The following is a 26,725-nucleotide window of genomic DNA, read 5'->3' on the forward strand; positions in this document are numbered from 1 at the left end:
ATTCCAAGCCCAATTCACTTTAGGCAGAGAAATGTACAGGAAGTAGTATTTCTTGCAGCTACGATTCGGCGACGCCGTACAAATCCTCAGCTAGAAACACTTAATCTCCACGTAACCCTCGCGGACAGAATTCATTGGCACAATAGCAAAGCTTTGGGGCGCGGGGCGGAATAAGGGAGGATATTCTGTGTCAGTGCGGTCGAATTTGTTGGCAAAATTCAACCCACTGTTCTTGACGCGTAAGGATATCGCTTCACGGCTACGAGGGCTGCTCTGCTCTGGTGTTCTGGTACGGGACTTCAACTTAACTAGTTAGCAGTTCTATTGTGCTGCTCTCGTGGCCGGCCAACAATACAGTCTAATGTGCTAAATCGCGTCAAGATTAGGCGGCAGTTAGCAACTATATACTAGCACAGCACAACCTTGCCACCTCACGTCTTACCCTCCGCTCCATTAGGCGTTCAAAACTGCGGACTAACTCCTGAAAGGTTACAACTTCGGCTCCACAGTTGATGATCTAGCAGTGCCCTCGTTGAATATTTTGGCCAACGACACGTCGCGGTTATCGAACGTCTAGCCCCAAATCTAAATCATTGCTCAACTGAACGAAGCGTTGTACTCTCCGAAGAGAGAAAGAGAAAAGTACTTTATCGTACCCTGTAGAAAGTTTTCTTCTCAAAACTGACCAACATTGGCTGGTGTGAACTACTAGAGAACAATTTTTGTGATGAATTCGAAAATTAAACATCAGATGGTATTACAATAATGATTTCCGATTAGATCGCCACCAAATTGTAGTTTAGAAAAGTCCACGTCACATTTTTACTTTCCGTGATAAATTATCGATAAGTTGATAAATTTATACCTGATCTACGGATGCGGGTGCAACTTACCGGCACAACCTAGGGATGTGTAAGAAAATATTTCGCATGGCAAATAAAAAAAAAAAATTACATATATATATATAAAAGGACAAAAAAGTGAAGAAAAAATTGTAAGCAAAGAGAGCTGAATGATTGGTGGCACGATATCGTTCGTTGTACCATATTCTTCCTGGATACGACATTCGAAGGTGATAGAGGGGAGGTTATGGGGAGTCAAAGGGCCGATTTATCAACCTATCAGTGGCCATGATTGATTCGGATGTAGGAAAAGTTTGAAAAATTGAAAAGATATGTTAAACAGCGAGATGTCAATGGCAGACTCTTTCCCAGAGCTTTCTTCGCATACTTTAACACTCACCTGCGAAGCGTGAGACAGAATCACAGAGAACCATAATACATGGGTATATTTTACTCACTCTCTTCCTCGGATTTATCTACACTACAAATTTTAAAACAAGAAATTTCAATACTTTCGAGACTAGTCGACTGCTGATCATAATGTACAGACGTTAATGTACTACCCAGTAATTTGAGTAAAGATGGTGAGTTTAACTATTACATTAAACTATAACATGATTAGAAGGATCAGCATCCTATCTAAGACCTGAAAAACGTCGATTCGACAAAAAATTTGAGTCAATAAAAGTCCAGTGTCATTTTTAAAGCAATGAAAAAATTTGAGGAACGTTCTACTGTAACCAATTTTGACGCAGTCTGAATCCGCCTTTGCAATGTGAAAACAAGAAGAAAAAGAAGAAGAGAAGAAAAGAAAGCAAACCGTAAAATGCAAGTGTCAAGGAAGAAAATGAAAATAAAGAAGAAAAACCACTGCAGAAGACGTCTTTGCCTTGCAAGCATTTCGTTACTTAGACGATTAGCTATCGTTTACCACTTAAAATGCTCTCGAGCTGCGAGCGTCGAGAGGAAGCAGGTAACTACATGTCTATCGTTGAGTTAAAGGTGAACTGCTTGAAGATTGACTGCTTTCCAGAGCACGATACTTACTTCTGAAAAAGTTTCGCCGTTGGTGTTGATATCGTTGTAAATATGTTTCAACATGTGTGCGTTATAATCTATAGTAACCGATATTCGGAGTAGATTTTTCGCTATTTACCAGGTCATTTACCAGCCCGTATATACAAGGATAAGGATCGTTCGATAAACTCCGTTGCAGTGTATTCGAGGTAGGATTTAGCGCGCGTCACCGCCAACTTGAGTCGAGTGTTTAGCGGCGCTAGAAACTTTGGGTACAAAGCAAATAGAGAAAGTGCTTTTGGAGGAAAGTTACGTGTAGAGGAAAACACGGCGGTAATAAATTTCTTTGCTCGCTACGTCTTGCCACTTCGCTAATGAAACAGAGTACCGGCTAATGAGCTTAATGAGAGAGTTCCACCAGTAGGTTCTACTTTATAAGGAGACCCTCTTTCATTATGCCTACTGGTCACATACACATAAGCTTCCTCCGCACGTGAGTGCATCGTATACGTTTTACTGACACCCTCTTTACTCCCAAGTATGACAAAAATTTTCTACATACACTGCGGTTTAAAAAAAAAAAAAAAAAAAATTGCGCATGTATACTAACACGATGGCGAGAAGAGATACTTAATTCTTTGGCTCTATTATTTACGTCATGGATCACAGATACCGTTCGATTATAAATATTTTTGTTTCAGTTGTAACCGGACATTTGTTGAACTGATACAACCTTGATCTCAACCCTAAATCAGTTCGAAATTTGCTATTTCGATTTGAATACAGTTCGGTCTGAGGCTGAGGCTCATCCTCGTCAAGCTGGCGTTCATCTGCCCAAAAGCGAATCGAGTTTTGCTTGATGGATCGTGACTCTGCATCGTTGCACGGGAACTGTAGAGCGGATTCTGATGCTTCCGACAGTGGACCTATTAATTACCTAGCCAGTGGTAGCTGTAATAGGCGAAATTACAGTCTATTAGGAACAGATCGTTGATGAGGCGCCGAATTCGCACAAGAACGTCATGTTTAACCGCTGTGCAGTGTTGGATCAACCGGTGTTAACGGTTTCGCTTTGTAACTAGCGTTATTTAGCAAATTACATAACCAGATATCTCGTTTCAGTCACACTACACAATGAGTTTAACATTCAAACCTGCATAGTAATTATTGATCTCGTTCTAGACATTCGGAGTACTGATTTTAGAGGGTTTTTCTTCGGGAATAAAAGGTCCAAAATGTAGGTAAAACAATCTCAATCCTTTTCATCAGCATTCAAGCATTCAATTACAAAATACTGTATCGATTTATCGTTAGATAATAATTCTTGGGTCTAACGCCATTCTGCGACTGCGGCTTGCCTGATGCAATTATACAAAACGTAGTGATGAATATTTATGTTCCAAAAACTTCTCGAACTCTAAAAAGCATGAAATCATAGGTCAGTCAAGCTGAAGGGTTGAAAGCACTTGGCAATCTATATTTGGCTTATTAGGGTTTCTATCGAGCAGACTTTCGGCAACGCGCGGAGCGAATTGCTGGAAAAAACTACAAAGCTTATCGTTAATAATATATAAACGAGTTTGTTGCTTCAAAAGCTTAGAACCAAAAACGTGGAGGTATGTTTGTCGTTAAGTGATGTTTGCACTATACAGCTCTTTTGACACTGTGGGGAATGAGTGAAACTTTTTATCTGAAATATCAGCTAGACTACTTGTTTTACATAAATTTTCCCGATATCGTGAAGAATCTTGATGAGAATATATCTGCAGATAAATGTAAATCACGTCAAAATACTCCTTCAGTAATTATTCAAACAGGGGTGGCAACTTTGACTTTGATACTTCTGGCTGTTCTTGGGTGCAAGAGGACATTAATTCAAGCACTCTCGACAAGTGATTATATCCGAGTCACAATGTACTCTGCTTTCACGACAACTTTCCCTAAATTAGATTCTCAAAAAATCATTCTCCAAGTGCCACATATCGCACGCTTTGCACCCTCTAACTATAATATGGATTGGCTGATTCTGCTCATTCAGATCGATCGGTGCAATTATTGTACCTTCAGCTCGAAACCTTCAATGACAATCTGGTGATTAGATAAATCTGTGTAATTAAAAATCTCTCAGATTTTCACCCCCTTCGTTAGAAGGAGGAAATGCGAACATCGAATATCCGAGATAAGCGCTGAATGGGTGATGCTGATATTGGCAAAGCATCACATTATCATCTCAAAACCGTTGCCACGAACATACGCATACCGTCGCTCAACTCTCACTGGTGCATTTGACAGTTTAAGATTATTTACAGGTACGTCGCGTAGTCTCGTCGATGCGAGCGACACGCTGCCAAGATATATATATATATATATAATACATATAATATATAACGGCAACCACATTAGCATTCCCTTGCTCGGTGGAACTTCAGGTTACTATATCTAGTATCCTACATATAATGCATGCATCGCCGATAGAGACGTCGAACAGTAATGTCACCGTGTTGTATAAGCGTCGATGATTCTAGCCCTGCGGTTTAAATGCATCGTTGGTCTCACGCCTGGACAGCTAACCACGATGAAGTCGTGCACATTATCGACTTATCATCGTCCTGCCAATTTCAGGCTAGATATCCAACTTTCAATGTTCTTTGTAGCTACCCGAGCTCCTATCCGTGTCCCGAACAAATTAGCTACATCTTATTCCATTCATGATGCATTACAATCGTACGGTAAATAAACAGGCCCTATCGATAGTCGTGAAAATGAAAAGTGCACGGCCCAATTATTTAACAACCATATCCAACCAGCTTTGTATATTAGATAATTTTGAGCAAGAGAGAAGTCCAAACTAACAACTGTTCCATGCAGGCCAGTGAAACTTTCAACAATTTTCAGGTTGTTGAAAGAAAATTGTCGGTCTTTTTGATAGTCAGGTTCAATTTTATTGATTAAGAAGTTCTCCTTTACAGCCTTCATAGAGTAAACTATTTTATTTTGTGACTGTGTACACTGGTTCGGCCAGAATCCATACAGTTGTTGGGCTCGTCTATTGTTTGCTGGCTATAATACTACACGCCAGATATTGCTCCCATGTGTACTCGCCAATGGTTAATTAGCCAGCATCCAGGATGCACCAGCATCGAGTTACGTTGGCATCAAATCGCCTGTAGCCAGAGGCCGTACGACTCCAGCAGGAAGGAGGTAGGATTAATCAGGAATCTCCATTTGAACCAATCAATTCTCACCTACTCAGCCGTTCGGAGTTGTCCGTCAGGAATACAACGTTCAACTATCATTTATCAAGATGGATTATGCCACGTCTAAAATATTCCATGTTCCTGACGGTACTCGGAATCTGTCTCATTTCCTCTTCACTCTCTTTACTCCTGAGTGAAGCACCTGATCCTTGATACTCGTGACGCTTGTCAATTGCCTCTTGTGAGAAATCTGTGATAGCTGAACTTGATGCAATGATGAAGTTTGTACACTGATGGAGCTGTCCAATCCTTACAGTTCACTTTCGCCGTGTTGAAGCTTGAGCTGATTAGTCAGGGTACGTTGATGCTTTCTGACACACATTTACGTCTAAGTTCACGTCAATTAACGCATCCAAGATCAAGAGTAGTTAGAAGGAAAGTAAAGAATGTGAAACCGAAAATTAAAGGAATTTTCATCTGCATTTGCACGAATTGTACTAAAATGTTTGAGTAGTTATTTCTGAAGTCCACGGCTTTTAAAAAGCAGAATTATAATTTTGACTTGTCTAAGGAAACCGAAGAGTTTAAAGGTTTGTTGGTTGACTGTTTCGCGTAAAAGAATCAAGGTTTAAAATAAAGCTTACATTGTTGTTTTAGTTCGAACTTTATCTTCTAGGTTTGAGAAATTGTAAATACCCCCAAAATATTGCGAATAATCGCTCAAAGTTATAACGGAAAAACAATCTTGTTCTATTTTTTCTGCCGTCGCTGCCACGATATTGAGATTATGTTTTCTTCAAGTCCTAAGGGTCCAATTAATGTATTGATTCTCCCGAATATCAATTCTGAGAAGAAAAGGTTCTCGCCCCAACAATCGAAAAAAAAAGAAAAAATCAACCAAACCCCTTCAAATTTTTAGAACAATATCTTAGCCAACTGTAAAAAATATAAGAATGAATTTGTTTATTCCCTCAATCAACGTTATTTTATGACGAGAAAACGATTGCACACGATCTTGAGTCATTGCGATCAACTGATCAAAAGTGACGGATGAAATACGAAAAAATCTCGATGTATTTTCTAGCTCTTAATTTACAGAATTTCTGGATGTCTTTTCTGAATTTTCGCGGATCCAATTAGTGGGTAAAGACTTTCTACAATTCAGTGAAAATTGTACATCATGAAATTGTTTGAGACCCTGCAGTATTTACGTATTATTAACAAGCGATTGTAAGTGATGTTCGAATCAAAAAGTAGAGGTCAACCTTCATTGGTATTCGCAGTGGCTGGTCCTACGATGTTACGGCTGCCATTTCAGGATTTTTCGAAGCCTCAGTAGTGAAAAGAGGATTTTCACGCTGTATATCCTCTGGGGCAAACAACTGGATTGTCTCTTGTTGGAAATGTCAATAAACGTACAGATCAGAAGGGATGACATTCGTTCGTCTGCCTCCTCTGATTTCATATCGTTTTGTTCTTTATTAATCTTAGTTGTACAATACTTTAATAAGAAAGACATTCAACAATTGATATCCTTGTCTGGTTGAAAACTGCGCCCTCCGTCATTATGCGCTTGGAAGTCGAGACTCGTTTATGCCATCCTCGTCTCTGCATTGATAATAATTCACACAAGTCAATCCTTCGTATATTATATGATAATAAATTATGATGTATCCTGGGATATCTTTTCACGACTGAAAAACAGTATTTTTCAGATGCTAGTTATAATTCTATAACAAATGTATGCAAACTTAACGAGGATGTCCTGATTATATTACAGATATCACTTCGCTTTGGATGATAAAATAGTTTTCTGCATAGTATTATTTGGAAAAGTGATATTTTTTATTATACTCGAATATGCAATGGTAGTATCAATCGTGAACTGCTTTTACTTTCAGAGAGTACAATTCATGCCTAGTTCGCTTGGTCAAAACTTGTCAAACCAAGAACGATAATGAGCAAATGAAACACAACCAATAAATGATTTTAAGCGATTTCACGCGATTACACATGATTTCAAGTAATCTCAACTGCTTTCAAGTAATTTTAAAGTGACCGCTTTCCAAAGTGGTTGGCGATTTCAACAAGTCAATACCCCTCGCCTGTATAACGCTGCTGTCGGTAATTGCATCGGTATTGCTATTCCAATATGAATATCGTAGTGCTCATCGTGAATATATTAATATATTAAATATCGTACATAGAATACCGGCGTGATTTCAAATATAAAACGAAATAGTCCGTTTCTCTCTCGACAAAGCTTCCATGGCAATTTGATTAAATGCAGTGTCTAATATATATTATGCACACCTGTATTCAAACCGCACGTCGGAACCTCTTCGTCTGACTTTCACGGGCGTCTTGAGCAGACATTTACAAGCATCGGTGAGGATCTTGCAGAGTTTCTGGAATCTTGCCTGCACCTTGAAACCTCAAAGGCCCTCGATAGAGAGTCAGACCGGAGCGTTGGGCGCCACAACGACACGACACTGCTGCAAGGGTGTGGCGGACTCTTTGACAAGATGACGTCTGACGTGTAATTTCCTAAAGGCACCTCTCGTCGTGTGTCCCTCTTACTCTTTCCCCGAGAATCGGGCTGAGCGAGCAATCGATGAACGCGAAGGGATAGTACATAAATGTGTGGTATATACAGGACCTGTAGAATTCTCTCGTTACTAGAAACGCGAATTTGTTGCTACCCCTGCCGAGTCACTGTGAATCGAGTATCTGCAAGCTGTTTCGATATATGACTGCTGTTCGGTTACCTGTTTCTTAGCATTGAAAAATCAATGTCTCCGTTTATCCTTCGGTTAGTTGTTATTTGTCTTGCAACCATGTATAATTCATCGTTTAAATCTCACTGATTGAACGTAACTAAATTTATCATTCGTTGATTCAAATTTAGCGAGATGAATTTGAAGTGAGAAAATATTATGGCGAGAAAGGAATCGAGCAGACTGAAGGATGATTTCAAAGGACGTGCCATAAATACTCGGTGCTTGCGTGGTGATGAGGCTCGTCTCTTGTTTTCTAAAAAAATTTCTGAATAATTCATTCCAGTTGAACTAGTTAAGATCTTAAAGTCCAATTTCTGACGGTGCAAATTTTGTTGATCAAAAGGCCAAGAGTCATCTTTCGCGTACCTGAAGTACCGCCTACTAAATTACTCACCCTACCTACGTCCCGAGGGACTTAATTCTGTTATGACTTATTGGACTGCTGAAATTTGACAAAAATTTGTGGCTATTTATTTGCTAATTCTGTGAAGCTGTTTTACTCTACTCATAATTACGAATTCCCTCAAGGCATAAAATTAGTCAAGAGGTTTTCGCCCGTTTAACTTAACGTTTACTCTAAAGTATTTTGTAGATTGCTCTTCACTCGATGTAAATAACCACGTAATAAACAAGGAGGAAAAACTGACTGGCCTAGACGCACCAGTCCTAAATTTTTTTTTGCTATTTCCGTCATTACGAAAATTCAAAGGTTCAGACAATAGAATGTAGGAATATAGGCTATAGCATATGCAAATGCCTGGGAAGGGCTGTAGTATATAGGTTGGTCATAAATTGGTGGTACATATGCATAAAAGTCGAGGATAGGGAAGCGCATGCTGGCTTAAGCCAACTTGCACGTCCATGCCGTCATAAACAAGGAAACTGTTTCTATTAGGCGTAGTTTTAAATGCATAGTCTCAAGTGTATTTCAAGCATTCAAAATGCAGATACCGAGCAGAGCTGACACACTTGTAACAACTTGAGGGTCGGTTATTCCTTAGTGGAAAAGAATAGAGTATGGCTAGGTTCGAGCTTACTTTTGCGTTTAGAACAACGAGAATAAGGGATTCTTGATTGAGGTAATTGAGATAAATATGGGTTTCGAAGGTGAAATAACACCCCGTAATTTGTTGATTGTGAACCTATGCGTGGTGTCGGGAAATAAAGACGGAATCTGTTGTATTGAAGATGGATCAGAAGTGTCGCGAATGAACAGAAGGAAGTGTAAGTGAGTGCGGAAAGCAAAATGCAGGATCAGGGTTCTACGAATAAGAGGTGATAATCAGGGGTGCATAGGATATGCGAGGGATTGTATAGCCTGTCGAAATGGAGAGGCTTTTAGATGAGAGGGATAAAAGTCAAAGTATGAATAATAGAGGAGGGTGAAATGGCGATGAGCACGTAACGCGCTCATCTGCCAATGTTCATTTCAGGACATCACTGGCTTTTTGTCATTCTAACTTTTCAAATTATAGTAAATAAAAGTGCTGCTAAGAAAAATCAACAAAATCATAATTATATAAAATTACAGAGCAACTACAATCACGCAAGTAAAAGTTTTGAACAAAAAATGCCTTGTTTTGGAAGTAACTTGCTGATGGATCGCATAATTTTTTTTAAAATCTGATCAATCCTAACTAAAAAAAACTGCGCTGATTGAGATGAAGATCATCAGGATCCGTTGATTTGTCGCCTGATATTACCGGACAAAAATTGATCACAAACACACACATGTCGACACATCATCTGAAAAAAGTGCTAAATAATTATATAGTACTCAAAAATCTTGAAATTAATTGAAAACTCAACTTTTTATTTTCAGAATGATGATAATAATATTTTCACTTAGAAAAGCCAGAGGTGCGGAAAAAAAGGCAGACAAAATTGAGGTGGAGTTTTGATATTCAATTCAGGCTGCAAAATCAGGTTGCAAAACGGCAAAAAAAAATTTCAGTTACGGTCAACGACAACGGTCAGTCGAAACTTAAAATTGGTCTCAAGTACGGTGAACTTTTGAAAGCTTTAATTTTACTTTGATAGTGGCACATCTGCAGTCACCTGCCCCAGCGGGACGTCGATGCGACGACAGTTTAATTACTGTTACAGCCCCCCTTCGCGACACGTAAAGCAATTTTTTAACACTTACGCCGTACGCTGATGGGTTTGGTCGCGAGAAAACCCTTTTTTTTTCTTCTTCTTTTTTTCTAGAATATAATTTGAAAATTATGTCAGACTGTTTGGGGTTTAATTATACGAAACAGAAAAGTTGTTTTACATTTCCATTGCGAGAGTATATATATAACTATCTATTGTACCTCATTGTTCACGTAGATTTGAAAAGCTTATTTCAGCTTCCAGAGATTTGAGTACAACTATAAATAAAAGGATCAACATTAGCGGTTACAGTTGAATTTAGCTTGCACGAATTATACAAATCCTTGCACAAATCCTGTCGGCTTAGCCGAACCGTTGCAGTGTAACCCAAGTTTAACCCGCGGGCAGCGATTTCGGTAAGTTTGAATGCATGAAAGTTTGGATTTTTTCAATTACAAGGCGTTTTTTTTCTACCCTTCGATTCTACGCTTTGTTTTCACAGTTTTCATGCACGCGGCAATTGGTCTATATACATATACCTGTGCAATTACCTTCGTGCCCGGAGTAAAATACTCGGACTTCGAAACTCACTACAGCATACGGTTAACTGATCAATTTGCGTAGGTATTCATTAGTTAGCTCCTAACTCGTTATCACAGTCCAGTTGATAATTATATTGTTGGTACTGCATGAATGTGGTTTTCCGCGGTACAGGTTTCCAGCTTCATACTTTTGCATCTGCCAGCCATTTAACGCTTGGATAATTCTCGTTAGAGAATTGTGGTATTATTAATTTAAGTGATCGATCCATGATAACTAGACGAATAATTATTAGTCAACGGAGTATAATCATGGGATGGGAACGTAATTTTCCCGCGTGACTGATCCGAAATGAATGAAGCAAAAATAACGGCGTACTCTGAAGTGAGTTTTAATTAATTTTCTTATTGTGTGGATACCCACCGTCAAGCAGCACTCATCCGAGATGAAAGGGACAATCCAATATTCGTAATTCCATCAAACCCTCAAGACTCAGCTTGACGTGCTTCGGTTAAACTTCTCGTGATAAATGACGGGCTAATTCTTAGATAATAATTCTATCAAGAGCTCCGCATACCGTGCCTATCGCTTTACCAACTGGGGATTAATTAGACGGTAGACGCGTAGATATATATTATTATAGCTGCGTAACTGTATGCGTATGCGTATGCGTATAGTGTACTGTCTACATGAAGAGAGAGAATAGTCATATCGTGGGATGCAATGATGGATGGCGGACGTCGTGTACGTCACCGTAATTCGTATTTGGTAATTTGGAACGCAGAGAATCCAAATTGGATAAAGCCGTTGACTGTAACAGGAATGAAGATCATGCACTGACGTAGGTATCTCCGTTGATGACTGCTACTCGGTTGCGCTCATCTGCATTTATATCTTACTGTCCAGTTCCCAACTTTAGTTGGATTCGCTACGTCGAATGGTTCGCTATTAGATTTGACGCTTTCGACTAATTTTAAGGGTTGGAAACTACGCTGTGAAATGAAGACGCATTCGCAAATATAATCCGATTGAATCCGCGAGAAATATCATTCTTTGATGAAAACGTAAATGTACCGGTTTATGGTGACTTGTATCACATCATTGCATGAATTTGTTTTGATGCTGGAGCTAGTGCAAATACGAATATCTAAATTATTGGCAATCGTTGTTGAAAATGCTTTTAACATCGTGGTTGGAAACCAGTTTTGTTCAACCGTGTCTTTTCATCCTCTGCAGCCTCAGAAGATCCGAATTAAATAAATTACGAGTTCTTGCCAAAAATTGCGTATTCTACGATAAGCTGCTCGCATGAAGATATTGTGAATTCCGGATATACGTGAGCATATGAAGGACTTTCGAGTTAGCAAGGTAATTAATAAAACACCGAAAGCATAGGGACTTGGAATTGGAACAGAAAGCGTGAATACATCAGCGTCGAGTGGATCATTTTTAAGGCATTGTATTATCAGTGGATGTTTGTATAATAGGAATGCTTTGAGAGGTCGAGGGGTGGGTGCTACTCGAGTTAACAATAATTCCAAAACCCAGGCGTGAAGCACACATACTTGACTCTCGTATCTGCTAATTACCTGATTATACTCTTCCCTCAACCAGTCATAGCTCTAACTTATTCAAACGAAACGATCGGCTGATCTGCTCTTATCTGAAGAGATAGTTTCCGTAAATACTTATGAGTTTATGCATCTCGCATAGCGAATATACATGAACCTCACAAGTTTTTACTCAGATACACTGCACGTACTGTACAGAAAAGGGACATAAAGATCAAGTTTCAATTTGTTTCTAACGCACCGCGTAAGAGAAAGGAATCGTCAAACATAACGAAGGAGAATGCACTAATCGATAAGCCTTGTTCACCCGTTTGGCGTGTAATTACGTTGATTCGATTCTCACGAATTGGAACTGCACTTGTACAAGGTAGGTATGAATAGAAACCAAAGCTGAACGTTTCAAACTGTGTGGAGGTTGAATCGCTTAGTTTAAATCCAACGAGATTGAATTTGAGTTTTCTGAATAGTCGACGACATTCTTGCGACTCTATACAAAACCATCGATTGTGATATACTACATTGGCAATCCTTGAGAATTAGAGCAACAGATAATGTCGTTACGTGGCTAACATTTCACACCATGACACCAGAAATCTATAAATTCAGCATATGTTCTTAATGTCCATGTAATCAGTTTGCAAAAAGTGTCAATCAAAGTATGCATGATTAATTTTCAATCAGGCGTACTTAATACAGGGTGGTACTTTAAACCGGAACCGTGCATGAACATTGTGTTGAAAAATGTGGAAGCAGCATGAGATGTGCAACGATGTATTCAGGTACGTGTGCAGACGTGGCCATTGTTACTCCACAGTGGCATAATGAATGGCTAATTAGCGCTAGCGCGAAGTAGGAACAAGTATTGTTAGTCGGTGGATATGTACATGAGGAACGATTACTTGACGATTCGACGTAGACGCCGAGAGCCGGGTGGTTAGCGTCCGTCGCAAGGACTTTGTTGGCTCAGTCAGATTATACAATGACGCGAGAACAGAAGACGAGGAAGCGAGGGTGGCATTGCATAGAAAATGAGAGGTGGAAGTGGACTGGGAAAGGTAAAAAGAGGTAAAACGAAGGAGCCGCGACCGAGCGAACCAGTCCTTGATTCCCTATTGTTTCTCAACTCATTAGTTTCAAGATGGCGCCTAATCTTATTTATAGCCCCTTCCGTTTTTGGGATCCCCAGGACTTGCTTGCTCCTCTCCAATTCTTCTTCGAATTACGTGCGATCTCCACCGGCTACATACCGCTATCTTCAAAATTCGAATATCACCAACCTATGAGCAAACAACCCTTAAACGTACTCATTTCAACTTTTCGAGGTACAATAAATTAGGACAATTCGGGCCTCTGAATCACCCATGAATACACGTTTCACCGAGGAATGGTCACCGAATGGTCATTCACTACCTATACTTGACCGTTTCTACCAAATTTCTATATTTTTCAAAATAACAGCTGAATCAATGCGATTGGACATTGGCTAGGGACAGGAAAATCCGTAGTTACAGATCTATTCGTTAGGATACGGTTAATAAGATAACGACGTACTGTACACCGATAATATAATCTCAGTGACTAAACAGGAGACCATGAGTAAGCGCCGGGTATCATGGCCATAAAAAACGTTTAACGAAAGCTGCACCGCCAGAATAATGTGCCGAACATAAAGCTCTACGGAAACGTTGGATGCGATAAAACAAAATCGTTTCGCCAGCACGCCATACACTTTTCAGGGTATAATAATTTGCTTTGTTACAGAAGATACTTTCCAAATTGAAACAGTATTTTAAGACAATTTGCTACCTACTCGTAGTCTTTGAGCGTGGAAAAATATTCTATACTTTCAAAAAACGGTTATTTGCTCAAGCGATACACTTACGGAGATACGAGCTATTCAAAAATATTTTTCCAAGCTGATTTCAAGCTTTTTCGACGAAGGTTGGTCCATTTTGTAGCAGTTTACTAAATTACCTTATCCAGCCACACGTAAATTATACGTACGAACAATATACACGCATCGTGAGAAAATTGATTGCCTTGGGTTGAAGTAACCGCTATTTTACTCACACGATAACTTTGGATCGAGCGGTATAATGCAGAAGGGAATAAAGAGAGCGGAAGCTGAAGCTTGAGCACGTTTCACCGTTGGTCCCTCTTTTACGAGATTATGTTTTGTAGCTAACGGGGCACGCTTACGGTTCTCGCCATGAGTTTTATTTAGTTTCAGATTCTTGGCAGGGAACCACCCAGTGCTAATGGTGGCAAAGATCACCTTCTCGCCTGTACCTCTTGCCCATCGCAGCTTCCCCTAATTTAATCTACGCGGGACCAGGTCTTTGCAAAATTAAGGGTGTATCTCACACAACGCACCCAATGTATTGGTATCAGTAGAACAGTTCCCCGAGTTGGAATCTACACATGATCCCCATGCTCAAGAAAAGATCTACCAGCAAGTGAAATATATCTTGGGTACAGAAAGAGAAAAAATTGCCTTGCACAACTCAGTCGCGGCATGATTATTAACGGGGCTGGTGTATAATATATCTGGGATACTCGATCGTGCTTCAAGGATTTTTATTGCCACGCCAAAGCCTCGCATCAGAAGAAAATGGGACAAGGAAAGATCGCAAATATGTAGTTTATGTCAATGACTATTATACTGCTGCTCTCGAGAGCTGCCCGTGTCTCGGAGAAGAGCTTCGTAGGATAAAGGGGCTGTATATCTGGAGCCAATAAAGGTACTTTATAGAAAGAAGTAGGAGGCTTTGAAAAAAAAATGGAAACAAAAAATAGGTTGAGCCACTAGAGATCACAGTCTCCTTCACGCTCCCGGCTCTCTAGCGAGAATTGTGAAATTTCATATCGCGAATAACGTGGAATGGTGCGTTGGATATTACGTCTGGTACCTGCTTCATTATTGAAATGAAATTCAGTGAAACTGCGTACTATCTATTCTTTCAAATGCCATATTGTCAGGTGTGTGTTCTCCGTTCAATCGGTTTGCAATATAATTCATTCACATTGCAGGTCCTTAGCGTGGTAATGTCATATTAAATTATCATACTATCTTATAACGTCTTATAATCTCTTATCATCGTAACAAAAATACTTTACCTCCAGGTATATCGCGAGCATTATGAACAAACGGGAAAGATCGATACACGTAAGAAAAGGCACACGAAGAAAGAAGTCCGTTACAGAGAGCTGAGAAAGAGAGAGAGAAAGAGATAAAAATGGAGAGTTTTATCTCGTTTCGGTACGTCACTGTATAAGCTGCATAGTGAGATTGGATAGCATGTATCATGGAGTCAAAGTGTCAAATTTCACGTAGAGATTGAAGGTTCTGTTCAGCTCGTCAAAAGATCGATTCTATCGTGATATTTCTCGGCTCGTTCTGCTATACGAGCCAAACTATTGGTACTGAAAGAAACTTTTTTTTCCTTCCGTTTTTTGGTGGCAATCAACGTCACACGAGCCTGCTATTCAGGGCCGCATTCTGGCAGGTGGTAAAAACAAAACGATAAATTAACAGATTCGGAATTTAATCCGAGTTACAAATGAAGTGTCCGTCAAGCCGGAGTACCGAGTGCAAGAGATGCGGCTTTACCTGTCTGGCTGGGCTGTCCAATGCTACGCTTGGACATCTGGGAGAGTTGGCTCTCCACCCGGACGTAGCGGGTGTGCAGGGTATTGGTTTGTGTCCACTGGACCAGAAGGGCTACAGAATTGCCCCGCTCCTCGCTGCGAGATGGAATCGGGTTGTTAGGATGGATTACTATACGTACGGTACGTACATATAATACAGACACCGTGGCAAATATTGGACACATAACTCTATAAATATGTGAATATAATCCTAATCTCAATCATGGAGTATTACAACACTGTTTATCTGTTTATCCTGGTCACGCGATGTGTAGTATATTCGCAATCAACAAGATAATTATGTCTATTACATGAATGATTGTTGGAATAGTTGATACCAATTGCCGTCATTCTATTGAACTTGCATTTTTTCTTTCTTCCAGCACGTGAAAAATACTCCAAATTATAAAATCGATGGCTAGTTTTCGAACAAGCATGCACATGACAACTACGTCAACTACGATCGCATGTCTGTACCCAGTTCACATAATTAGTGAGCTTCTAATTTTCAAAGCTCTGACGATTCTTCCAGGTGTATATAATTATATGTAATAAAAAAATACAAAAAAAAAAAAGAAAAAGAACAACGAACAATACAGGATGTCCTGAACAACTGCAGGGACTGACGTTTCATAGTCACGTGCACATTGTGTCCTGGTGTACGATGCATCCCCCAATTATCGTTGGGGGTGTCAGAATATCGGTACAATCTTTTGAGGGTGCTTATTAGACGATGTGAAACTGTGGCATGGCAGAGTTTCCCCAGCTACGGAAGGTTAATGGGGCACCTAATATGCAGCTGCAGGTTAATTATATTCCAGCTTGCAAGCCCTGTCTGTATAGTGCTTGCACTTGTCCAGTCGTTCTGCATTTCTTGTTCTCGACGCACAATTCGTTCCTCTTCGAGAACAGACTCCAGAATAAGACTTGAAAGTTGTTTTGTGAATTTTTTCTCGTCTCGTCCCGTGAAACTGGTTTGTCGGCGAGTTTTCAATTAATGAAAATTCATTTTTTTAACTGCCAGAACGGATCTTAAATCATTTATCGAGTTGTGCGCAGAAGAAGCGTCAGTATTTCCTCATTTTTCTTCAAAAGCTTTGCTCATAATTCTCATATTATATCAGGGAAAAATGGGTATACGTTGACGAAATAAAGCTTTTGACATTTTTTTACTAAATTCAAAGGAAAATTGAAAATATTATACGTGTGTTGGCAACACTTTGGGATGTTAAGTATTTACTTTTATTGATAAGAAACGATTCAATTTACTTGTACCAATAATGAGCACAAGAGATATTTGAGATAAAGCAGATTGCTCGCTTATAGTTATCGGATTCTTCAGCCGACCGATTTTTTGAATAATGCAAAATTCAACAGCCTGTTAACGACTGAAGCTCCGCTGTGCCACTGCTAAAATGTTTAAAACTTTTTCAAAGTATACGGAAACTTTTTGAAGTAGCGCGGTATTGATAGATTGAAAACACTTTTAAAAGTCATTTTATGTTTTTTTAGGCTGAGTGTGGAGAAGAACTCTGGCCGTGAATCAGCAAACTAATAGTAAATTCACGAAGACGTTTTTGCTAAGATAAATTGTCAAAATTGAATTTTCACGAGATTTATCCCCAAATTTTTTTGTACCTATTTAATTTCTTACAAAAACCATACGATGATCCTTCGACGGCGTAAAATTTGAGAGCATATCGTAATAAATCGGAAGAACTGCTGTTTCGAACAAATCCTTATGATTTCACCTCGATCAGATAATGAATTAAAAAACAAAATCTGCATGTCAAATTAAAAAAAGAACGTACACTTATAATTTTATAGAGCAAAATGTTTTATTTCATTGTATTTTATTTCATCGTATTGAAAAGATTTGCATGAGAGAATTCAGAGGAATGGAGAATGAGGAGTTTGGAGAAATATAATTTCAGATTGTTCAATCGCTTAGATTTACCATCAAAAACATGTTACTTTATTTGTCTCGTTTGTTGTCGTATAACTCTGCGTAGAGGAGCATTAAATCCTGATCAGTGTTGCATGCCGAAAAAATTAAAAAGTTTTGTTTTTAAAATATCTCGGTTCTAACTAATAATTCATCATTGAATATATACTATTATAATCACACCATGAAAATTGTTGTATTTTGCTACTGTGTCGGTGGCAAGTCAAATATCTCGAAAACGAAAAAGTAGGCCTCTCTTCAACTTGGCAATACCTAGGCCTCCGCAAAAAACATCTATCAGCAAAAGTATTTCGTCGACATACTTCTTTTTCCCTATTTGACGAGGATTCAATTTCTATTGGATCATTCTTTTCGTATTTTCCGAAGGTTAACCACTACCTGTTCACAGGGAAGGAGTGACGAACACGGATCAGAGAAATATATTGGACAAAAACTACCAGTGGCCATGAATTTAATTCGAGGAATGGTACTCTTTTCTCTGGCAATCGTTGTCCAATGGAACTTGGGTTACTGCCGTCAATATCAGCTGAAATCAATTGGAAATGTAAAAATGAAACTCGAAAGCTTAAAGGAACACAAGTCCGTATGGGATTTGCTGTCAAGTATTTTCCAATACGAAGGATTCATCACCGTGACGATCGATCGTTTCACCGAAGAACCCGTAGAATGGTATGATCCTTTCATCCGATCATTACAGATAAAGATAGGCCTTCCTGTTACTGTGATTCAGAATGTTCAAAGCCCCAAACAGATGCCGTTCATTCCTGGATTGGAAGTCAGCCAGGGTAACTGTAATACGTCATACATTTTAATAGTCAATGGTAGCAGTGCAAGATTAAACTCTGTTTTTTACCGCCCGGATCAAGTTCACCCCATTCCGTGGAATCCCAGATCACATTTCGTAATAATTACACATCTCGACGGTTTGATGGAAATCCATCAAATCTGTAAAATAATGTGGCGTGTTTACGGGACTGAAAAAATTATTATAATTGACACGGAACTGGAAAACGTCACGGTATGCAATACTCTGACGGAAGAGGTCAAAGTTTACCATAATTCAGACACCGAACAAATATTGCATCAGTTTTATTCGAAAGGCTGTGGCCTAGATGGATATACGATAAAAGTGGCAATGTTTCATTGTCCACCAACGGCCACCGCAATACCCAACACAACACGGTTTGAAGGTGTTGATCAACTGGTGTTGGACACCATAGGGCAGTACACGAATTCCACAATTAAAATACGCGAGCCAAATTCTAGACAACATTTTGGGACTGTAGAGAAAAAAGGTTTCCTACAAACCCTGGAAGAAGTAGCCAAGCGAGAGGTTGACATAGCTGCGAATATGAGGTTCATTATGCCCTATGACGGTTATAATACGTCTGCATTCGAATTCACGTCTCCCGTTTTAGTCGACCAAATAGAGTTTTTAGTACCAAAAGCGAAGAAAGTGCCAATATGGTTGAGTATGTACCGAATCTTTGATTATAGAGTTTGGATTCCGACATCATGTCTAATTGTAATATCAATTATTCTCTGGCTTTCTATATTAAAATTTCGACATAACGAACATCTCTGCGGACAAGTTGGCTGGGTGACGATCAACATCTTGTTTCTGATGACCGGACACCCCATCTCTCGCCCAATAATTCCTTTGTCTGAACGATTATTAGTCCTGTGTGGATTACTCTTCGCAATAATCGCGGTGACTGCTTTCACGAGTCATTTGTTTGAAGCATATTCCCAAGTCACCTACTGGCCAGAGATCAAAAGCTTAAAGGAATTGAACGAATCCGGCCTAACCATAGTCGAAGGTTCTTGGGGAGCCGTAAGAGCTCTGGGAGAGACGGATAATCCGATATTGAAGGATTTGTTTAAAAAAATAGACCGTACCAAGGACGAGACAACTGCTTATGACTTGAATCACGGGGTTTTGGATCACGCAATTCTTGCCCGCGAAAGTCGAGGAAGATACGAATCAACTAATCTTTTCCTCAACAACAACGGCACCGAGTTAACTTACACTATTCAAATGTCTCTGCACGGTACATTTTCAATGGCGTACATCGTTCCCCGCGGTTGGATTTTTTTGAAGCAATTTAATGCTTACATTGATAGGCTTTTGGAAGCTGGATTAATTCAAAAATGGTACGAGAACAGCCTATCAAACTTCACCAGGAAAGTGAAATACATAAAATTAAAATCGTCCTCAGATCTCCCACGAGCTTTTGTTTTGTCTGATTTGAAATTGTCGTGGTACATACTAACGACAGGTCTCATAATTAGCTGTATCACATTCCTTTTAGAACTAGTTTGGCAATTTCAATGTCGCAGAAAACTTTTAGGTAAATGCAATAGACTTTTCTTCAAATGTATGAGAAACATCCGTATGCGACATCAGAATTCTAAGTGATTCGCGCTTCAGAAGACTTTGAAATCGCACACATTGGTTACAAATCTTCACACAGATAGCGTTACTTACCAGCGTGCTTCGATACAATGGTTTAAATTTGCTTACCTACTGCTAGAATTATTTTACCGTCTGCAACTCACAATTTTTCATAGTAGATTGTTAACCAATAACATTAAAAGAAAAATTTCTTAATATAAATCTCTTAGCGGTACAGCATCATATAACAGATCTTATTACTGCAGTAATAATAAATTCCATTTTAGATGTTACTTACTAAACAACATGTAAAATATTTCACGAATGAATCATCAATATATATTAGTTATAATAAAATAATAAATAAAAAATGTTTATTCAATAACTAACGTATAAAATGGAACTACATATTCAAGAAAAGCGCGCTGTTGAATTCACTGCAAAAGTGGTGTTCTACTTTGCCGACTGATACTGGTACATGTGTCCTCACTACACTAGACTACACTACACTGTAATTCTTGTTGTGGCTGTCACTGGCACGTGAATTGACAATTGTATGAAAACATAATTTTACGAACTTTGAAACCCGCAAATGAAAAAATATTTCGTCGATAGATTATAATAACCTTCACATTCCGAAGAAATGGTCGAATACTTAAAGATCGAGTAGTGCAAACGAATCTTTATGGATTTATCATTTAAAATCAAGTTCATTAGAATTGAGCATGTCTTCTTCCTTGCGTCTGAATAATCTGAGGAAAAAACCGCTGTCAGCAGTGCCTCAGAAGCCGAAAAAAAAATTGGATAGATTTGACGGACTGTCAGAGGAAGATTTACAGTCATGCAAGCTTCCGGATATTCTTAAGGAGAATTTAGATATGGTATTCGTTGGGATCAATCCAAGCTTGACGGCTGCATATCGCGGACGTTATTATGCTGGTCCAGGAAATCATTTCTACAAGTTATTACATGCGTCTGGTCTAACACCACAACTCCTTAGTCATGACGAAGACTCAAAGCTGCTCGAATATGGAATAGGCTTAACAAATATCGTGGAAAGGCCGTCAAGATCATCTTCAGATCTGAAGAAATCCGAGATCAAAGAGGGTGCGAAGAAAGTCGAGGAGAAGCTCATTTTATTTCAGCCAAAAATTGCTATTTTTAATGGTAAAGGTATCTACGAGGTATTTTCTAACAAAACTGGCAAATCCGATTTTAGCTTCGGCCTTCAGCCCGTCGGAATAGGCAACACTGCAATATGGGTCGTTCCTTCGAGTAGTGCTCGTTGTGCGCATTTTCCAAGGATGGTCGACAAGCTGCACTTCTATTCGGGATTAAAAAAGTACCTGTTTTACGTCAATGGTAAAATATCCGATATTGATATAAGAGAATTTTCCTTTCAAGGCAAATGTAAGATATTTGATCCGACGACGTCTAAGATGTGGCGGAGAAAAGAGGTGTCTGCTTTTATGCACGGTGGAAGGGTGGCCAATAAAGAAACCCTCTTGAATACCTCGGAAGCAAGTTTGTCGGATATGAATAGTCCTGAGTGTACTGCGAAAAGGATGAGGATTGGAGGAGACAATAAGAAGATGATGGAATATGAGAATCTCTGTGTCGATGATGCCGATAAAAGTACAAAAATTTCGAATATCCACGACAAGTTGACAGATTTAGATAGAAAACATATTTCATTTCAAGGAGAGGAATTATACAAGGATAATGGTGATGAGAATGAAAGAAATTTTATGAGTTTATCTACGCCGGCAAAAACAATGGAAGAGAAACAAAAAGTGGACTTCGTTGATTTGATAAAACAACGCCTTTCTCAAAGGGAGAATAGTCAGCAAGACAATTCTACCGTTGAAGTTGTAGAAGAAATATCAGAAATTTTTCATTCTATAGAACCAAAGACACGTGTTAAAAAACTGAGATACTCTATGTTGAAGAAGAATCGATCTAATAGTTCGCTAAGTAGTGATAAAAGTTGGGTAAATGATACGCAGTCGGAAACTTGAAAGAAGAATTTGTTCTGTCGCTGTCATAATCTTCCAAAGTTTCTATTTTTCCTACTCATGTATAAAAAAAAAAAAGAAGTACATAAGATCCTTGAATAACATCAATAATATTTTCTCCATCTGGCTAGTATGCATGGCATTGTTACAAAATTTCTATCACGACGTAGTGAGCAGTTTTAACATGATGCATCATATTTATTTTTGTACCATTTACATAAAGTTAATATAAACGTTATTATTGTCGAGCATATAAGTGTGAATTAACACTACCTTTGTCACAATTCCCTTCCTCTCTATAAAGTTTTACGACATAGAATGTCAGATCACAAATATTAACAAACAGTGAACAAGATTTTGCTTCTAGCAACAAAAGGTTACAGAAAACCATGAAACCAATGTTTAATTCTGGAGCTTGAATAGGATTTAAATCTCCAGATTTACCAGACGGTGTTACTTTCATGTTGTTGGTAATTAATTGATGGTATTACGATTTTGCTGACTGAAGCTGTATCATATTTAAATAACGCGGTTTTTGGCGTGCGACATAGTAATGTTCGGGTTTGTCGTCTGCTATACGCGTTCATTTCGATCAGCTGCAGTGGTGATTTCATCGAATTTACATTGAATAAAGTAGGCTAGCTATCACATTCATGCAATAAAATGTTTAAAGGCCCGTTACATTTGTGCACCAAATCAACTATCAGTTCCCTAAGCGGTAAGTGGTTTGTAATAAACTTTCCATTCATCTTCATGCGTTCTGTTATTAGCCAAAAAATTTTGAGGTTATGCCTTACAACTCAAATGTTTCAGTAATCATTTCATTGATTAATTAGAGTATAACTCGATGTTCGGCACATCATTTATATTAATTTTCATCGTGTGCAAAACATTTTTTAAATCGTTACTTCACAGAGCCATAATACTCGTATCTTTGTGCGAAATATTTTATGTACGCAAATATCTGATCGTGCTTTCATTTCAAACTTTTTCCATCATGTAGCTTTCATGCGACTTGAAGCTCGCCATGCGTCCACAACTAGCAAGACAATATCAGAGGGAAAAGAAAAATGGGATCTACTCAGCGCTGTGTGTGTCGAAAGACACCCGGTGATTTCCAGACCTTTGAATGATATGGAAACAAAGTTTCAACAATACCTTGATCAAGTGGAATTTGAGAATAGTATGAAATCTGATCACGAACTGAGGGATCAAAAAGATAAAGAAATTCAGAAAAGTCTCAAGACAGGCACCGAGGATATTGACACAGATGCAATAAAACAAACTGCACAAGATTTTGAAGATGCTTCTTTAGATGAACTAAAGAAATTCCAATTTGGATCTAGGGTAACTGGTAATGTCAATTAAACATTACTGCCTACGTTTTTTTGTAATGCGTGCGTATAATATTTATTTTGCAACGAAGTGTTTGAGACAAATTATATAGATAATTTTTACTCACCATGTTTTGATTTTACCAACAGTGTTAGAATTGATACTGTCTCTAATTTACAGAGGCAGATAAGAAAAATGACTTGACATCATTGGATCGCAAGTTGGATAGAAATTTGGTATTGCTAGTAGAACAGCAAGTGGGTGAGAAGACTTTCTGGATTCCTCCACAAGGTCTTAGAAAAGACGGGGAGACGTTGCGACAAGTAAGTATTCTTGAATAATATTGATTAAAGAAGGAAACACTGAAGTGCTTCTTAGCTTTGTTTCATGGCTTATAAATCCCAGAAACTTAATAAATTCTACTCTTCTGACATACGTAACTGATTATGAAACCTGAAATATATTGTATATAAATCTGTAGCAAAGCGTACATTTTTAAAAAACCAGTATCATTGTCAATCAATGAAATTATTATTGGATGAAAGCTTATACTTTTGATACCACTCACGAGCAGTTATTTTTGTTCTTTCAGACAGCAGAAAGAGTGCTGAAAGAAAGCTGTGGCGAAACCCTGAACGTCAAGTTTTATGGAAACGCACCGTGTGGTTTTTACAAGTATAAATACCCTCAACCATTGAGACAAACAGGTGTGATAGGAGCAAAAATATTTTATTATCAAGCAAAATATTTGAAAGGTAGTTTAACATCCCAAGCTAAATACCAGTGGTTAGATCGTGAGGAACTGGAGAACACACTGCCAGTTCCTTTAAAGAAAAGTGTAACTCAATTTCTGATAGATGAAGACTGAGAACACTGATGCATAGGCTTTTAAAAAGAAATAATATAACTAAAGCACTGAAATTTGTGCAACTGATGTCCAACAATTTTGAAACTGAAAAAGTTTACACAATTAGCTTACAATAATCAAGATTCATACTCTGCTAAATAAAATTGCAATAATGAATCCGAATTGTATTCTAGATTTAAATGACTAGTTTTAATAAAAAAAATAGTTTCAACCTAATGTTACCTATAATTTTGCTGACTTATTTTATTTTGCACATGATTTAAGAAGTTATATTGTCGCTAGGATTTGAATTAATTACACTAAGTTTCATAGCAAATTAGATTTTTTATTTCCCAAGTTGCTGAGAAAAACTATTATTACGAGTAATTACAGTTGACAGAATTAAGAGATTTTAGAATCGGCCGCTCCTTTTTCGCCCAGTGTATTTTGAATTATCTCTGACCTCCTTACCCTGTCTTCGTCTTCTCTCTTTCTTTTCCAAAATCCATTCTCTACTTTTCTTTAATGGCTTTCCGCGTACCCTAACAATCCGCTCTCTATAATTTTTAGAAAAAAGAAATTGTCAGTAAGTCAATACAATTATTAAATTAATTATATCAACAAAAGAAAAATTAAGGAAACCAAAACTTGAACAATATTTCATAACTTTTCTTAAACATGATTTCCAAATTTGGTATAATTTTAGTACCCCCACTCACCTTTTTGACGCATAATTCACTACAGTATTGTCATCACCAGTTCCCAATGCCTTAGGAAGAGGCATTGCACCACCAGTCATCAGAACCAGAAAGAATTTTTTAGCCTTGGTACTGTTTGGAAAATCAACAACTATTCCACCAAAGAATCCAGCTTTTGTCGCCTGTGTTGTGACCAACTCAATCTGATCGCTATTTTCAGGATAAAATTGAAAAACAGCTCTAGCTGTACGTCCTAATGAGGCGAAAAGGGAGGAAAAGAACTGATACAATCGTTTAACGGGATTGTGTGATGTTTTGTCAGCATTGCAAAGCCACTGTAACGCAGATATGCTCACAGCTCCATCAAAGCTGCCAGCTCTGAAAGGTACCCCTTGTCCCATATCACTGAGAATTAGATCACCCTCAACCTCCCGCTCTTTAGCTACATCTGAAACATCAAGAATACATTCACAATTTAATGCTCAAGTGTGCCCAAACATTGGGAATTTTTCATTGTTTATAATTTTCATCCACATCAATTGTCGAAACATACTCAACATTGCTGGAGATATATCGATACCGATCCACGTGTGGCCTTGGTCTTCTAAAACACTTCCGCTAAGTCCAGATCCGCAACCAATGTCAAGAAGAAGGCATGGCTCGTCCTCAGGTAACAATAGCAATTCAATGGCTCGCTCGCACATTTGAACCTGGATATCCATCATCCGAGAACTAAAAATGTAAATTTTGGAGTAAAACGAGGGGTGCTTCAAGTAAATTCTGTTTCATCATGGTATTTTGTACAGTTGATTACTCCCAAATTTAGCTAATTTTTTTCCACGAGTACCCGAATTTTGAGGAAAAAAACGGTTCCATAAAAATATTGCAAGATACAGACTGTCACGAAATAAGATCCGTACTTCTGTGTGTATTTCTGCGCTTCCACTTCATTGTAGAACTGTAAACAACAGAAAACGTGACGATTATTTGCAATAACCTAGAAGTCATTCAGGCGTATGAACAGTAGAAGTGGATGTCCAATCGTACCACTTCAGGCGGTGCCGAATGCTCTGGTCGTCTAGACATGATTCAATCTGTTGTTTCTTATTGAGACAAATCAAGTTCCGAAAAAGAAAGTTATCAACACGATGCACCACTTTGACATGACACGTGCTTGGCGAGGTCAGGAGGCTGTTCCTTGGCTTGGTCGATCTAGTTATCGAATGCATCGATAGTTCGATTGTCACGTGGTCTTTCGAGTTCCGCTCTACGTTTGGCCCACTTCAACCTCTAAGGTTTGTTCCATGCAATCACCGATCTCTACTATAATATAATCGACCTGCGGTAACTTAAATCTGATAAATGTTTTGTAAGGCGGTGTCGGATTATCAAATTTGTTAGACTATAGAGTGCTGCCACCGACCCCTTGTAGTCCGGAAATTTCTGAAAAGGAGAACCTTGTAATCCATTAAATTATAAAAACGGTGAGTAGAAAAGCGGAGTACAACACATACGCAACCCTGGCCGCTTTTCTTTTACGTCAGTTGTCTGATACATTGATAGATCAGTGCACTGATCCGACCAGTGAAATCACTTGGCGTCGAGTTTTGTCAGAAGTGTGACGTCGTACGCCACTCCACGACAATTTCCAGATGTTAGACACTAGATTCCACCGTGCAAGCACAGCTAGTCGCACAATCAGTAGTTCAGGGGACCGATTATGTAATTTCTCTTTTTACATTATTCACCATCCAAGCATTCTTATTAGTTTCTAAATTTT

The 26,725-nt window shown here is 38.6% G+C and overlaps 4 protein-coding genes across 4 annotated transcripts; 3 read left to right on the plus strand and 1 right to left on the minus strand.

Annotated features, from left to right (window-relative positions):
- Positions 1 to 18,682: 18,682 nt before the first annotated feature.
- LOC124406484 lies at positions 18,683 to 20,351 on the plus strand. Its single transcript, XM_046881910.1, has 3 exons — positions 18,683 to 20,006; positions 20,130 to 20,201; positions 20,281 to 20,351. Exons 1-3 carry the CDS (start codon positions 18,791 to 18,793, stop codon positions 20,349 to 20,351), a joined length of 1,359 nt encoding a protein of 452 aa, XP_046737866.1. The 5' UTR covers positions 18,683 to 18,790.
- A 204-nt stretch (positions 20,352 to 20,555) lies between these two features.
- LOC124407554 (G/T mismatch-specific thymine DNA glycosylase-like) lies at positions 20,556 to 22,520 on the plus strand. The gene is made up of 2 exons (XM_046883803.1): positions 20,556 to 20,625; positions 20,680 to 22,520. The coding sequence occupies exon 2, from the start codon at positions 20,776 to 20,778 to the stop codon at positions 22,066 to 22,068; it is 1,293 nt and encodes a 430-aa protein (XP_046739759.1). The 5' UTR covers positions 20,556 to 20,625; positions 20,680 to 20,775; the 3' UTR covers positions 22,069 to 22,520.
- A 106-nt stretch (positions 22,521 to 22,626) lies between these two features.
- On the plus strand, positions 22,627 to 24,496 carry LOC124407556 (39S ribosomal protein L46, mitochondrial). Its single transcript, XM_046883805.1, has 4 exons — positions 22,627 to 22,783; positions 23,069 to 23,419; positions 23,581 to 23,723; positions 23,993 to 24,496. Exons 1-4 carry the CDS (start codon positions 22,729 to 22,731, stop codon positions 24,266 to 24,268), a joined length of 825 nt encoding a protein of 274 aa, XP_046739761.1. The 5' UTR covers positions 22,627 to 22,728; the 3' UTR covers positions 24,269 to 24,496.
- A 123-nt stretch (positions 24,497 to 24,619) lies between these two features.
- Positions 24,620 to 26,173, minus strand: LOC124407555 (probable 18S rRNA (guanine-N(7))-methyltransferase). Its single transcript, XM_046883804.1, has 5 exons — positions 25,993 to 26,173; positions 25,866 to 25,903; positions 25,499 to 25,677; positions 24,967 to 25,393; positions 24,620 to 24,804 (listed from the first exon to the last, which is right to left on the minus strand). The coding sequence occupies exons 1-5, from the start codon at positions 26,029 to 26,031 to the stop codon at positions 24,660 to 24,662; spliced, it is 828 nt and encodes a 275-aa protein (XP_046739760.1). The 5' UTR covers positions 26,032 to 26,173; the 3' UTR covers positions 24,620 to 24,659.
- Between the last annotated feature and the right edge of the window lie 552 nt (positions 26,174 to 26,725).

This window comes from Diprion similis, chromosome 6 (genome assembly GCF_021155765.1).
Source record: "Diprion similis isolate iyDipSimi1 chromosome 6, iyDipSimi1.1, whole genome shotgun sequence".
In the NCBI taxonomy this organism is placed as follows: domain Eukaryota; kingdom Metazoa; phylum Arthropoda; class Insecta; order Hymenoptera; family Diprionidae; genus Diprion; species Diprion similis.

What these genes read in the sequence shown, in the direction of transcription:
- LOC124407556 (XM_046883805.1), top strand. Translation starts at nt 22,729, where the DNA reads ATGTTTAAAGGCCCGTTACATTTGTGCACCAAATCAACTATCAGTTCC. An exon ending in ATTTGGATCTAGGGTAACTG is followed by an intron (nt 23,420 to 23,580) that starts GTAATGTCAATT and finishes TCTAATTTACAG; the next exon opens with AGGCAGATAAGAAAAATGAC. An exon ending in ACGGGGAGACGTTGCGACAA is followed by an intron (nt 23,724 to 23,992) that starts GTAAGTATTCTT and finishes TTGTTCTTTCAG; the next exon opens with ACAGCAGAAAGAGTGCTGAA.
- LOC124406484 (XM_046881910.1), top strand. Translation starts at nt 18,791, where the DNA reads ATGTTTCATTGTCCACCAACGGCCACCGCAATACCCAACACAACACGG. An exon ending in ATGTCGCAGAAAACTTTTAG is followed by an intron (nt 20,007 to 20,129) that starts GTAAATGCAATA and finishes ATCTTCACACAG; the next exon opens with ATAGCGTTACTTACCAGCGT. An exon ending in ACTGCTAGAATTATTTTACC is followed by an intron (nt 20,202 to 20,280) that starts GTCTGCAACTCA and finishes TAAATCTCTTAG; the next exon opens with CGGTACAGCATCATATAACA.
- LOC124407554 (XM_046883803.1), top strand. Translation starts at nt 20,776, where the DNA reads ATGTCTTCTTCCTTGCGTCTGAATAATCTGAGGAAAAAACCGCTGTCA.
- LOC124407555 (XM_046883804.1), bottom strand. Translation starts at nt 26,031, where the DNA reads ATGTCTAGACGACCAGAGCATTCGGCACCGCCTGAAGTG. An exon ending in GCGCAGAAATACACACAGAA is followed by an intron (nt 25,678 to 25,865) that starts GTACGGATCTTA and finishes TTACATTTTTAG; the next exon opens with TTCTCGGATGATGGATATCC. An exon ending in TATATCTCCAGCAATGTTGA is followed by an intron (nt 25,394 to 25,498) that starts GTATGTTTCGAC and finishes TTGATGTTTCAG; the next exon opens with ATGTAGCTAAAGAGCGGGAG.